This window comes from Myxocyprinus asiaticus, chromosome 13, assembly GCF_019703515.2.
Source record: "Myxocyprinus asiaticus isolate MX2 ecotype Aquarium Trade chromosome 13, UBuf_Myxa_2, whole genome shotgun sequence".
In the NCBI taxonomy this organism is placed as follows: domain Eukaryota; kingdom Metazoa; phylum Chordata; class Actinopteri; order Cypriniformes; family Catostomidae; genus Myxocyprinus; species Myxocyprinus asiaticus.
The window spans coordinates 14,868,570-14,881,141 of NC_059356.1; the positions used below are offsets into that span (position 1 = coordinate 14,868,570).

Here is a 12,572-nt window from a genome sequence, read left to right on the forward strand (position 1 = left end):
TGCAAAAAATTAAGACCAACTCTGCTGATAAACCTTTTTTATATAAACCTACAGAAATGTCGGAGACCTTTGCTGTTTTTTTTTTTATAAAAATCTTTACTCAGATACAGACATATGCTCAGAGGCAGAACAAATAAAATCATATTTAGATAAAACTAACCTCCCCAAGATGGATTTTTTAGCTTCAGAGGTAATTGATAACCCCATAACAAAGGAAGAAATAGCGAAAGCCATTAAAAAAAAAAAATAATAATAAGAGCCCCGGGACAGATGGGTATACAAATTAGTTTTATAAAGCATTTAGTGATGTTGTAATACCTTTATTAGAAAGAACATATGCCCATATTATGGAAACAGGTGAAATGCCCTATTCATGGAAGGAGGTAATAACTTCAGTCATTTATAAAGAGGGGAAGGACCCTACAGACTGTGCCTCATACAGGCCAGTTGCCCTTCTTAACACTGATTGCAAATTGTTAACATCTATACTGGCTAAGCGTATAGAGAGAATAGTTGTGCATCTGATAAATCCAGATCAAACTGGATTTGTGATCGGGCGGCATTTACAGGATAATATCTGCAGGCTACTCAATATTATGACATATAGCTCCTCTTAACAACTCCCCTGTATGGCACAAGCATTAGATGCAGAGAAAGCATTCAATCGCATATCTTGACCTTTTTGTTTAGGGTGTTAGAGAAATTTGAATTTGGCCCTAAATTCATTAAGTGGATCCAAATGTTATACTCAGGCCCGCAGAGTATGGTCAAAGTGAATGGATGCCTGTCTCAGCCATTTCAATTAGGTAGGGGGACAAGACAGGGATGCCCCTTGTCCCCATTATTGTTTGCAATGAGTATAGAGCCCCTGGCTCAGGCTATTAGAGACAATTCACAAATTCAAGGAATTGAGATAGATAATGATGTGCATAAGTTGTCCCTCTACGCAGATGACGTCCTGGTATACGTTTCAGATCCACTAAGTTCAGTCCCAATATTAATGGAGGAAATTAAACAATATGGAAATTTATCAGGATACAAAATTAATGTGAATAAAACTGAAGCCCTAGCTCTAAATGCACACATTTCCCCTCATATTAAAGCATCTTTTCATTTTAGATGGCCAAGAGAAGGCATAACATACTTGGGAACAAAAATCCCCCCAAATTCAGATAAGTTATATGAGGCCAACTACATTAAGCTCGTTAAAAAGATTACAAGTGATCTGGACAGGTGGTCTGTGCTGCCCCTCTCTATGGCTGGAAGAATTGAGCCGATTAGAACGAATATCCTTCCCAGATTGCTATTTCTATTCCAGGTATTACCCCTCACACCTCCAAGGTCCATGTTTTCACTGATGGACAGATTAACTTCCAGATTTATCTGGCAGGGAAGACGCCCCAGAGTTAGATACAAAGTTCTGCAGCTACAAAAATCGCAAGGTGGATGGGCTCTTCCAAATTTGAGATATTACTGGTTAGCATGTCAGTTGAGAGCCATGACAGTGTGGGTATCAGATAGGTCTGATACAAGTTGGCTAGAAATAGAGAAAACCAATTGCTCATGTGTGCCATTGTCGGCTATTCCTTTTTGTGAAGAAAAGGGCTGGAAAAGCAGTTTAGGAAGATGGACAATGACTACTCTTTTAGCGTGGAGAGAAGTTCAGCAAAGTTTTAGTCTTTCAACTGGGGACTCTGCCCTGTCAGATATGTCATATTTAAAGAAATGTATGCCCCTACAGCTAGATTCAGGCTTTCAGAGGTGGAGACTATATAATTTACATTTTATTCATCAACTGCTTACTGGTAATACATTGAAAACCTCTGAACAGCTGGTATTAGAGTTTGGTTTACCAAGAGCTGATTTTTACCGATATCTTCAATAAGAAATGTTCTTCTCAAACACCCAAATTCAAAAGAAATCCTAAACCAATTATCACCAATAGAACAATATTTTAAAAGAATTCAGCTTAATGAGCTTGCAGGTAAACCGTTATCTACTCAATGCTTGGCCTTATCTGACATGAAAAAAGATAATATTGAGCATGTAAGGTACAAATGGGAAAATTAGTTTAATAAGGAAATAAATGAGGAGGCCTGGAGAAATATTTTCATTGACTTGCATAAAATCACAAATTCAGTTAAATGGAGAGAATTCAGCTGGAAATGCTCAATCCGATTTTTTAGAACACCAGTAGTGGTATCCAAGATGAATCTCAACCAGACGGCTTTTTGCTGGAGAGACTGTGGAGAGGCTTTGGCCAATCGCACACATATATTTTGGACTTGCCCTAAACTAGCTGGCTTTTGGAATGAGGTATTTGGTATTGCAGAGAAAATATTGGACATAATTAAATAGAGATCTCATGGTGGCTATTCTTGGGGCCAGTATAAAAGATGTGAAATCTAAGGAGGGAAAATATTTGCTTCAAATACTCTTCGTAGCTGTAAAAAAAGCTATCACCATAAACTGGCTCAAAGAAGAGCCACCAAAATACAATAAATAGTTATCTTTAATTAGAGAAATATATGTCATGGAAAAAATAACATATACTCTTAGATTGCAACAGGCCTCATTTAAAAAAAGATGGGCAGCCTGGTTAGAAGGAATGGTTTTAGACTGGGACTGAAGGCTGTCCAGTTATGGCCAATCTATGAGATATACACTCAGTGATAGGACCTATAATAAAAAATAAATAAATAAATAAACATGATATGGCTCTGGCTTTAACTCCCACTCTCCTTGGTTGGATTCAAGAATTAATTTATTTATATAGTTTTGTTGATTGTTTTTATGGTGTCATTTTTTATTATTATTTTTTTATTTTTATTTATTTTATTTATTTTTCTTTCTTATGTGGATTACTTTTGTATATTGTTTGTTAAATAAGTTTGTTTATTGTTCATGTTTAGTGAACTATGTTGACCCGCAACGAATGTAAGAACAAATATATGTGATGTATGTTTAAGTTTGTTCCTAAAAAGATAAGAATAAATACAATTTAAGTTAAAAAAAAAAAAAAAAAATCATAATTTTTACAGATTTACGGCATTACATCGTCATGGCAACAAAGTTGTAAAATTGGATGTAATATACACAGATAATGTTAGTAAGTGATTTTATCACACTACAATCATGTTAACACGCATTTGTTTATGTCTTGCGGCCATACTTTTGAAACAGTCAGTATTTTAACATTTACGGATTGGCCACCATTCACTTCAATTGTAAGTGTCTCACTGTAACCTCGATTTTTGCATTTTTTTTTTTTTTTATAGAAAAAGAGGGACGAGTCAATATTAATTTTTGTGGTAATCAGCATTATGCCACAAATGCTGTTGATTGAGCTTAACTTGTACCAGAATATTCCTTTAACCTTTTTGACTCAAAGTCCCCACATTGTTCTTCTGTTACTTCCTGCATTTCTATTACTGTAACTGAAACCAGGAGTATCAATTGATTGAAATATATAACCGTGGTTAATTTTGTGATTCCAGAAGAATTTCTAACTGTATGTTGTACAATAACAACAACAGTCGTTAAAAAGAGTTGCTGAATTACCCTAAGAAATAAGATTTTTTTTTTAAAACATTTTTTTTATGGTGTATACCTTTATTTTTAGTGGATTCTAGCATGTTTTTTGTTTTTTTTAGTTAGGTTATAAATATTACTTACAGTATTGTACTGTACTTACTGTCCCTGCCAACCAGCCAAAGTTTGACCCCCTGCTTTCAACACTCCCACACATTTGAAGAGTAACATCTCCATCTGTCCCGTGAACAAAAGTCTCCACCATCTCTTGTGCCCATAAAGAAAAGGCAAAAAATCTCAGCCTTCATCTTTGTGTACTCAAAAGCAACTGCTATGTCTAACTCTTCCCATTTACTGTTCTCTCTGTGTCCACTTTTTCAAGCACATGGTTCTGATTAACCTACATCTGTGTCATGGGTCAGTGTGACCAGGGTGAGGCTGGCAATGGGGGATGTGTAAGTTTGACCTGACCTCAGGCCAGTTCCCAAGCCCTGGATCCAGGGGAATCCACAGAGTTAATGTTCCAATGTTCCCCTCAGCGTGGGAGAGCTGCTGGGGAGTCTGGGGACAATGCTGCAGGACTAATGCGTCTATTGCTTTCAGATTCCTACAGATTGCTAAAGAGCTGGAGAACCCAAACACACACAAACAAAACAAAGAGCAGACTATTCACATCTGAAATTATTTTTTTGCTTTGCTTCTGATAGTTGTTTATGTTTTCTAGCTGACTTAGAACTTCAAGATGCAGATAAAATCCACTAATATCAACTGCAACTCTGGGCAACTGGTCCTAAATGGTTATCTTAAAATATACAGAACTGTGTTGACTAGCTTGTTGAGTCCTTGTGTTGTCAAGCATGTCTTGTAAGGAGACTCCTATTTTAGCTGGCTTAATGTTTGGTTTGGTGGGGTGTAATTAGTTGGCTAGGTAGACTGATTGATTTTCCTTTAAAGATAACATCTGTCAAATTAGTGTAAGAAATGCTGTGGTTTGGCTGTATTATGTTCTGCCTAGTGAGTTTGTGTGGATCTTGGTGATTGCCAGTTCTTGACCTCTTGTGCTTCCACCCATAGGTATGCTGGCAAGATACCAATGATGAATCATAGATTCTCCACTGGCCTTATGATGAAAGCACTTAAGTGCATGTTCTGCACTTAACAAGAACATTAGTTCTGAATAAGGCAAGTCAGAAAGTCTAAACAATTTAGTGGAATTATCGCTGGCTATCAATAGGGGGAATTCCCTCCCATAGAATGTATGTCGTTCCAAACCCCTGTCCTATGACTTTATATATTCTGTGAAACATAAGGAGGTGTTAGGCAGAATGTTAGGGACAGACAGCCTCAGCCACCACTTGATTGCATTTTTTTTAATACAATGAAAATGAATGGTGACTGGGTCTAACATTATGCATCTTTTATTTTCCACAGAAGAAAGAAAGTCATACAGGTTTATAACAACATGAGGGTGTGTAAATAACGACATAATTTTCATGATTAGGTAAACTAACCCTTTAAATAGTATATTGCAACTTACAACTTGGCTTTTTTTACAAGGTCTTTAAATGTGACTTCTGTTAAAGTCTAAAACTAAACGTTTTCTGTGTTCTATACAATTTCAGTCATCTACATTCACTCACTCCAGTCATTTAAAGCCAATTTAACATGCTGATAGAACAGATGCCTTCTTGAATGCAGCTCAGTGAGAGATGTGAAGTCATTATTTACATGTGCTTCATGCATTGTTATGGGACTGGTACTTCATTTCTGCCCATTAAAGGGATAGTTCTCCCAAAAATGAAAATCATCTTGTCATGTACTCACTCTCATGCCATCCCAGATATATGTCTTCTGCTGGACACAAACGAAGATTTTTTAGAAGAATATTTCAGCTCTTTAGGTCCATACAGTGCAAGTCAGCAGGGTCCAGAAATTTTAAGCTCAGAAAAGACAAAGACAGCATAAAAGTAATACATACGACTCCAGTGGTTAAATCCATGTGTTCTGAAGCGATGAGAAACAGATCAATATTTAAGTCCTTTTTTTAAAAAAAAAATTTTTTTTTTACTATAAATCTCCACTTTCAAACAGCCCTCCTGAGATTTAATCTTTTGTTTTTGGTGATTCACATTCTTCGTGCATATCGCCACCTACTGGGGAGGGGGTCAATTTATAGCAAAAAAGGGCTTAAATATTGATCTGTTTCTCAACCACACCTATCATATCGCTTCAGAAGGTATAGATTTAACCACTGGAGTCTTATGGATTATTTTATGCTGCCTTTATGTGATTTTTTTTAAGCTTCAAAGTTCTGGTCACCATTCACTTGCATTGTATGGACCTAGAAATTTTAGAAATTGCCTATAGGAATCCAGTCCTGTTGTTCATAATTGTGAGGAGTTAAGGGAAAGTGAAGTCAAGTGTGGTTGAGAGATTTTCTTTTTTTTTGGCCCAGAAAAACTAAGGGCAAATGTTGAAACGAAAATATATTTTTTTCTGCCTGACACATTAACTCTTCAGGAATAAGATTTAAACCAGTCTGTGTTTACAGAGCAGTTCCAGTTTGCCTTATGCTATATCCAGATAAAACTACAAATAATGTATAATGATTTTCTTTAAAATCTGTTTGTCTGTCTGTCTGTCAGTCGGTTGGTCTACCATCTTCTTTTTGTATATACATCTAATAAACAGCTTAAAAAGAGCAGTACATTCTAAATCATGAACAACAAAAACATCTACTGAATGTTACTCTAACATCCAGCAAGGAACATGCAGTGACATATTGCAGACATATTGCAGATATATTGCAAATTTCAGAGAAATCCCTTTAAAAATCACATAGTCCAGATGAAAATGCGAACATCCAATATGTGTGGTATTAGGGCAATTAATCAATCACACACTCACATATACACTATTGCAAAATTATGTACAAGTATTATGGACAACATATGCACATATACACAAGTCTTATGGATCACATCTGAAACCATCTTCTGAAGATTTATTGTACTCTAGGTTCTGTACATAGGTCTTTTTTATATATGTATAATGTGAGTGATATTTGTGTTACAGGGAGACATCCAGCAGCTACTGCTCGTGGATGATCCTCAGGCTGCGGCAGACTACTGTCAAGACTATATTCCTGATTGTGATAACACTTTGCCCTATAGCACCCAGAGCCTGGACACTGAAGAGGTTAGTGCTTTTTCTATCCTGGGAGTCACCTCACTGATAAGACATGATTTGTATATTTCTGAACAGTTGCACAAATTTCAAAATGGTACTTCATTGTCGTCCTCTCTTCAGCTTTCTCCAGCTGCTTTATTTTACGACTTTTTGTTTTCCTCCTCAGATGTATTCCATTCAGTCCAGTTCCTTCTTTATTATTCTCATCAGACGCTTAGCCAAGAATAAAGTATCATGGGTGTAATAAGAGAAAGAGATGCTTGTATTTCCAATGAACCTTGTACAACCCACTTTAGAGTTTTCTACTAAATTGCAGAACTTTATGGAGACATAATTTGTTCCAGCTTGGCCAAAATTGTTTTCCTCTCTTTTTGGATGAGCACTGTCAAAACTTTCTGTGTGGATGATATGCCTTGGCTTTTCACGTCCACATTTACATTTATCTGTTTGCTCTTCTGGGCTCTGCTCCCAGAGTGCTCATCTCTATAAGACAATGAACAGGATAGTCATGCATACAAATAAATTTGTTCGTGCCAGAGGCCAGAAGCGCTCAATTCTAATGAACGAAAAGCTCGTATAAGTTGGAGCCATGGCGCAGTGGTAGCAGATATGAGCTGCAATGTTCTCACAGGGATGCAGGTTCTAGTCCGGCCAGTGTCTCTTCCCTATCCCATTTCTCCTCTTCCTTCCATAGCTTTTTGTAAGGGGGTTCAGTGGAAAGGAAGAGGCAAGAACCAGCTTGACAACTTAAATAATAGTTCAATAATAAACTTAACCAAAAACCACACAGTACAGCTGCCTGTAATTCTCTCTCTCTCGAACTGTCATCCCCGGCCGCCTTTATCCCTCGTGCGCCCCATCAGGCTGATTGGGGACCGGGCGTGCGTCATTCCAGCCCGGCCCCGCCCTCCTCGGCTCTACACTCCTCCCGGCGTTGCCTCAGGCCGGGTAGCCCCCGGCATGACGTACATCCCCCCCTTCCTCTCCGGGGGGGGCGTGCCAGTCCCGTCCCCACTCGCCTCGCGGACAGCGGCCGTTCCCCGCGTCCGGGTGGTCGGGCTACTCCGTCTCCCGTTGGATGGCAGCGGCGCTCCCCTGGGTGGATGGCAGTGTCGAGGACTCTGCGACGGGAATCCCTCCTCCTTCCCGGGTTTCGGCACCAGTGTAAGGGGGTTCAGTGGAAAGGAGGAGGCGAGAACCGGCTTGACAACTTAAATAATAATTTAATAAACAACTTAACCAAAAAACACACAACCATAAACACACAGTACAGCTGCCTGTAATTCTCTCTCTCTCGAACTGTCGTCCCCGGCTGCCTTTATCCCTTGTGCGCCCCATCAGGCTGATTGGGGACCGGGCGTGCGTCATTCCAGCCCGGCCCTGCCCTCCTCGGCTCTACACTTTTCTATCAAATATAAGCTAAAAGCCGATGAATAAAAAAAGCTAGGGTGAGCTCTTAGATATGTTACTAGCACTAGTCTTTCCTCAGTCATTTCTACAATAAGTGGCTGTTCACACAGGACACATTCTAGCATTAAAAACAGGTACAGTATATGGAGCACAATGGCAACACAAGGTGTGTTTATACAGTAAGTGGGTGAATCTCACGAAAAATGTCAAGAAATGTCCAGGTCACATTCACCAAACCCCCCCCCCCCCCAACTAAAAAATAAATAAAAATAAAAATGATATTTTGTACTTAGATTATGTAGTCTATAAATGTAGTTTACCTATTACAGTAAAAAATACTGCAGTGATTTTTAAAAATAAACTCTTTTTTTTTTTTTTTTTTTGTAATAATAGGCAGTAGAACAAATGCTACCATGATGTATACCTGTAAATATTCTTACATAAATATATTGTATTATGGTCATCTTTTTTTCGCATTACAGTAATGAGAATTGGTGGGTAAAATGAGCTTAATTGCCACAATGCAAAAAAAAAAAAAAAAAAAAAAGGTAGTAACAGTAGACTATATTTTCTGAATGGAAAATATATCTTTTTTTTCTTTTGACCTCTTTGTGAGATTCACCCAGGTGCATCCCATACGCTATTTCTAATGTACATGCTCCCGGACCCAGATTCGTCCAATTGGTCCATTATTATAAAACTGACATTAATACGTCACTCTTTTCAATGTATTTTTTGTTTATTTATTTTTTTCAGGTAAAAGAGCTAATCACCTTTTAGGGACAAAAATCGCTTGTCAGTTAACTTGAGAATTTGCACATGCATTAACTGAACCAGCCTGAAAAATAGCTTTTTTTTTTTCCTTGACTTGAGCTAAAGAAGCAGGATTTATGATACCATTGTTGATTTGAATGCTAATTTGAAATATGTCATTTGATTTTGAAGATTTCGGTCTTTCTCCATTCAAGTAAATAGAAAATAGCTGCCTGGGAGCGTTCCAAAGATGGCCGCCGAGTGGTCTAACTTGCTTTGAAAGGGACTTTGACTGAATGCAAGACTGAGTCTTGTAAGAATGGCCCCTAAATCTATAGCCTTTCAAATCAATAGCCTGACCATGTAGAAAGGTCCCTATTTCTTTCAATATGTGAGAAATTTTGAGTGGACATTTTGAACCTGTTTTTGTGAGTCTGATTATTAGTGTTTGTTGTGAATGTGAGGGTTTATCAGTGCAGTGTGTTACAATGTCAGTGTGTTAGCATTTTTCAGTGGCCTTCTGGGATGAACGTTTAAGGTCATCGGGAACATTCATTTCTCCATGCAGCTCCCACACCCAGTTATGTGCAAGTGTGGTGAATGTGAGTGTCTGTGAGTCTCTCACTTGGCTCCAGAGAAACTGTCTTTCAGCAGCCATTGAAAGGTAGAGCCAATTGGCTTTCACTTCCTACTACAGCTGAGAGAACAGCAACTAATGGCAGGATTCATCAGCATTGCACACATTACTGACCTATTACCATTGCTCACACTGATCTGATTCTATCCTGGTCGACTTGGCATCTCAACACCTCACCTGGTTGTCACATTATTCATATAATCTCCCCTCCGACAGTCCTCATCAAGTCCATTCACTCAGGGCCTCTGATAATAGCTCATAGGCAGCTCAACTCCGGCCACTTGAATTGTGAGCTGAAAATGTACCGCACATCTGAATTGTGAACAACTTGAACTCTGACCTAATTTGCAAAGAGAATAATGCATTTTCTGGTGTAATCAGTCAGCGATATTCATTATACAGTATAACTGCCCCAGATAAATGATGCAGAGATTGCCAGTGTTATATTTGAATGTCAGTACTATTTATGTCTTTCTTTAACAGTTTTGCTTTTCCTGCTGTCAGAATGTCTCAAATGTCTCACAGTTTTTATTCTGTTCACCTATGCCCCACCCAACCTTGGACTCCTCCCCCATCTATAAAAGGCCCCTCCCATCCATAACCTTGATGGTGTCATGAAGGGAGATCAGCCCGAGGAACTAAAGAAACGGGCCAAAAAAGAACGAAAGGGCAAAAAGAACAAAAAAAAGAGGGATAAGTCGTATAAGAAAGGGGGCAAAAAAGAATCCCGGAAGAAGAAAAAGGAGGCAGAAGTTCTTGAAGAAGGTTTTCTGGAGGTGTCTTCTAAGCTCCCGGAGTTTTTCGCCCAAGAACCTCAGCATGGAACTTTACCAGCTACAACAGAGCAACCTGCACCAACTACAACAGAGCAGCCAAAATCACCTGTAGAAACTTCTGTGATAACTGTTGACAAGATGGACTCCATACCTGACATGCCTACTCATGAACCTGATGGTTATCAGGAGGACTCCACTATACTGCCCACTACGGTTCCTGTGTCAAATCTTGACAACCATTTTGTATCGCTCCCTGCACTTCCTGAGTCCCCAAAGATGGAGTTGGAGGTAGATCGTAGCATGCCACTGTGGTTTCCCATACATCCCCCTGCCTCCCCATCATTCTCCTGACCAATCACTGACTCTCCCTCACACATTTTATCCACTGGCATCTTCTCCTCCCAGTCATCCATCGTACTAACCAGCCTGTGCCATTCTAACCTCCCCAATAATAGTGCACTGAAACATAGTGTCACTATGGTCACAAAGGAATTGATAATATAGTAGTAATTTGTAGATGTAGTAAATGCATATGTATTATATCTCATTTCAAAAGTGATACTGCCCTGCTGGAAAAAAACAAAACAAAACAAAGAAACAGGTGATCTTAGCTGGTCTCCCAACTTGGCCAAGCTGATTTTTGACTTTTCTAGCTGGTCCGCCAGCTGGTCTCCCACCCTGACCAGCTTACAAGTGCCTAAAACCCTTAAGCCAGCAAACCAGATGAGCCTGACCAGGCTGGGAGAGCAGCCAAGACCAGTTTGATTTGTGTTACAAGTTGAGTATGAAATATGATGCATATAATTAGCTTGTTTTGGCATAGAGTTAGTGTTCCACCAAACCTTAGATTGTAGTTTTCTCTGTTCACTTGGCATGCTTTATAGATTGAAAGATGTGCTCGAAGACACAATGACGAATAGGGCTGACCCAAGATGAGTCTTACATTAGCATAAATCCATCTTTTTGATGCATTTACCAATGACAGGACTGATAGATGTAGTTTTTACCTTATGAATCACAAATTTTTGCTGAGTTAACTTGAGATGCTTATGTCAGTTTGCCAAGTTTGCTCACCCTTCCCTTCATGCTGTTATGGCTGCCACCAGAACATATGGCTGCTGTGCTGATATCACCCTTTGTTACTTAAACTCCTAAATAGTTACTACCCCACCCACACTCACCACCTCAGCAAGCCATCATCTAATTTATGACTTGAAGCCAGCTTTGGAACCAGAATGTTTCTATAACCCATGCCTGTGAACTCATTACACTAACATTTGTTGTACTCAACAGTGAACTGGAGATCTGGCACACAGTTAGGCCAGACACATAGTCTATTCAAGTACATGATAGCTTCTAGCTATGCAAGCTTGAATTTGTGTATTGTTTAATTTCAAAATGTGTCAGACTGCAATTCATAACATGAGTACAGTCTCAACGCTGCCACAAGGGGCACTATAGTGGACAATACTGTGAACTGTCCACTGAACTGTGAGCATGTTCAGCCAGACAATGCTTTGGCAATGTGCCGGCCAAGCACTTGCATCAGCGTAAACGTACTTGCGTACAGTACTCGACACAACTATGCAAATACAGACCTGAATGCTTGGCCTGCATGTTATAAGCGGAAGTGTTACCTTCAATTGTTTGTGCCATTGTTATTTGTCAGGTAGCTAGCTATAAAAATGTTGACAGTTTAACTTTCACTAACTTGCTCTGCAAGATTTTCTTCAAACTCCGCCATGGCAGAAGTTAACCTGAAAGAGAAAACTGACTGTAGAAGACAGTTTGCTCTAATACTGGCCATAGTAGCCCTAGTGACAATGCTGAGAATGCAGTGCACACACTGCATAATGAATTGCTTTCTGAAACATTTTGGAACTCAGAGACACATAAAGTCCCGCTTATTTAGCTAGAAGCATTCGCGTTTACATAATTACGTACAATATGTCTGGGCCTTAGTGTTTCTAAGGTTCAGATGCCAAACTAGTGCAGAATGGAAGTGATTAACTGTGCTCAGGATCTCCATGGTTGTGGTTTAACTGTGCTGTATATGACTCTGCTGTGCTGGTGTGCAGGAGGAGAGGCCGATTAAAACACTAGAGGACGAAGAGTTTAGTGTAGACCTTTACAGCAATCAGCATGATGAACTTTTGGTCTCCACTGTGACGGTTGGCCCTAATATTACAGAGTACGAGGTAGGTTTATGCTGGTTTATGCCTGGGCTAGGAGTATAAACACTGGGAGTCTTTCTGAGGTGATTACCCTGACTATGC

The 12,572-nt window shown here is 39.2% G+C and overlaps 1 protein-coding gene across 1 annotated transcript in view; it reads left to right on the forward strand.

Annotated features, from left to right (window-relative positions):
* The window catches only part of LOC127450561 (collagen alpha-1(XI) chain-like), a 102,342-nt gene that overhangs the window by 28,709 nt on the left and 61,061 nt on the right, over positions 1-12,572 (forward strand). The window contains exons 5-7 of the mRNA XM_051714789.1: positions 6,607-6,729; positions 10,105-10,584; positions 12,375-12,494. Coding sequence (XP_051570749.1) covers positions 6,607-6,729; positions 10,105-10,584; positions 12,375-12,494 — 723 coding nt within the window. The remainder of the gene's footprint in view (positions 1-6,606; positions 6,730-10,104; positions 10,585-12,374; positions 12,495-12,572) is intronic.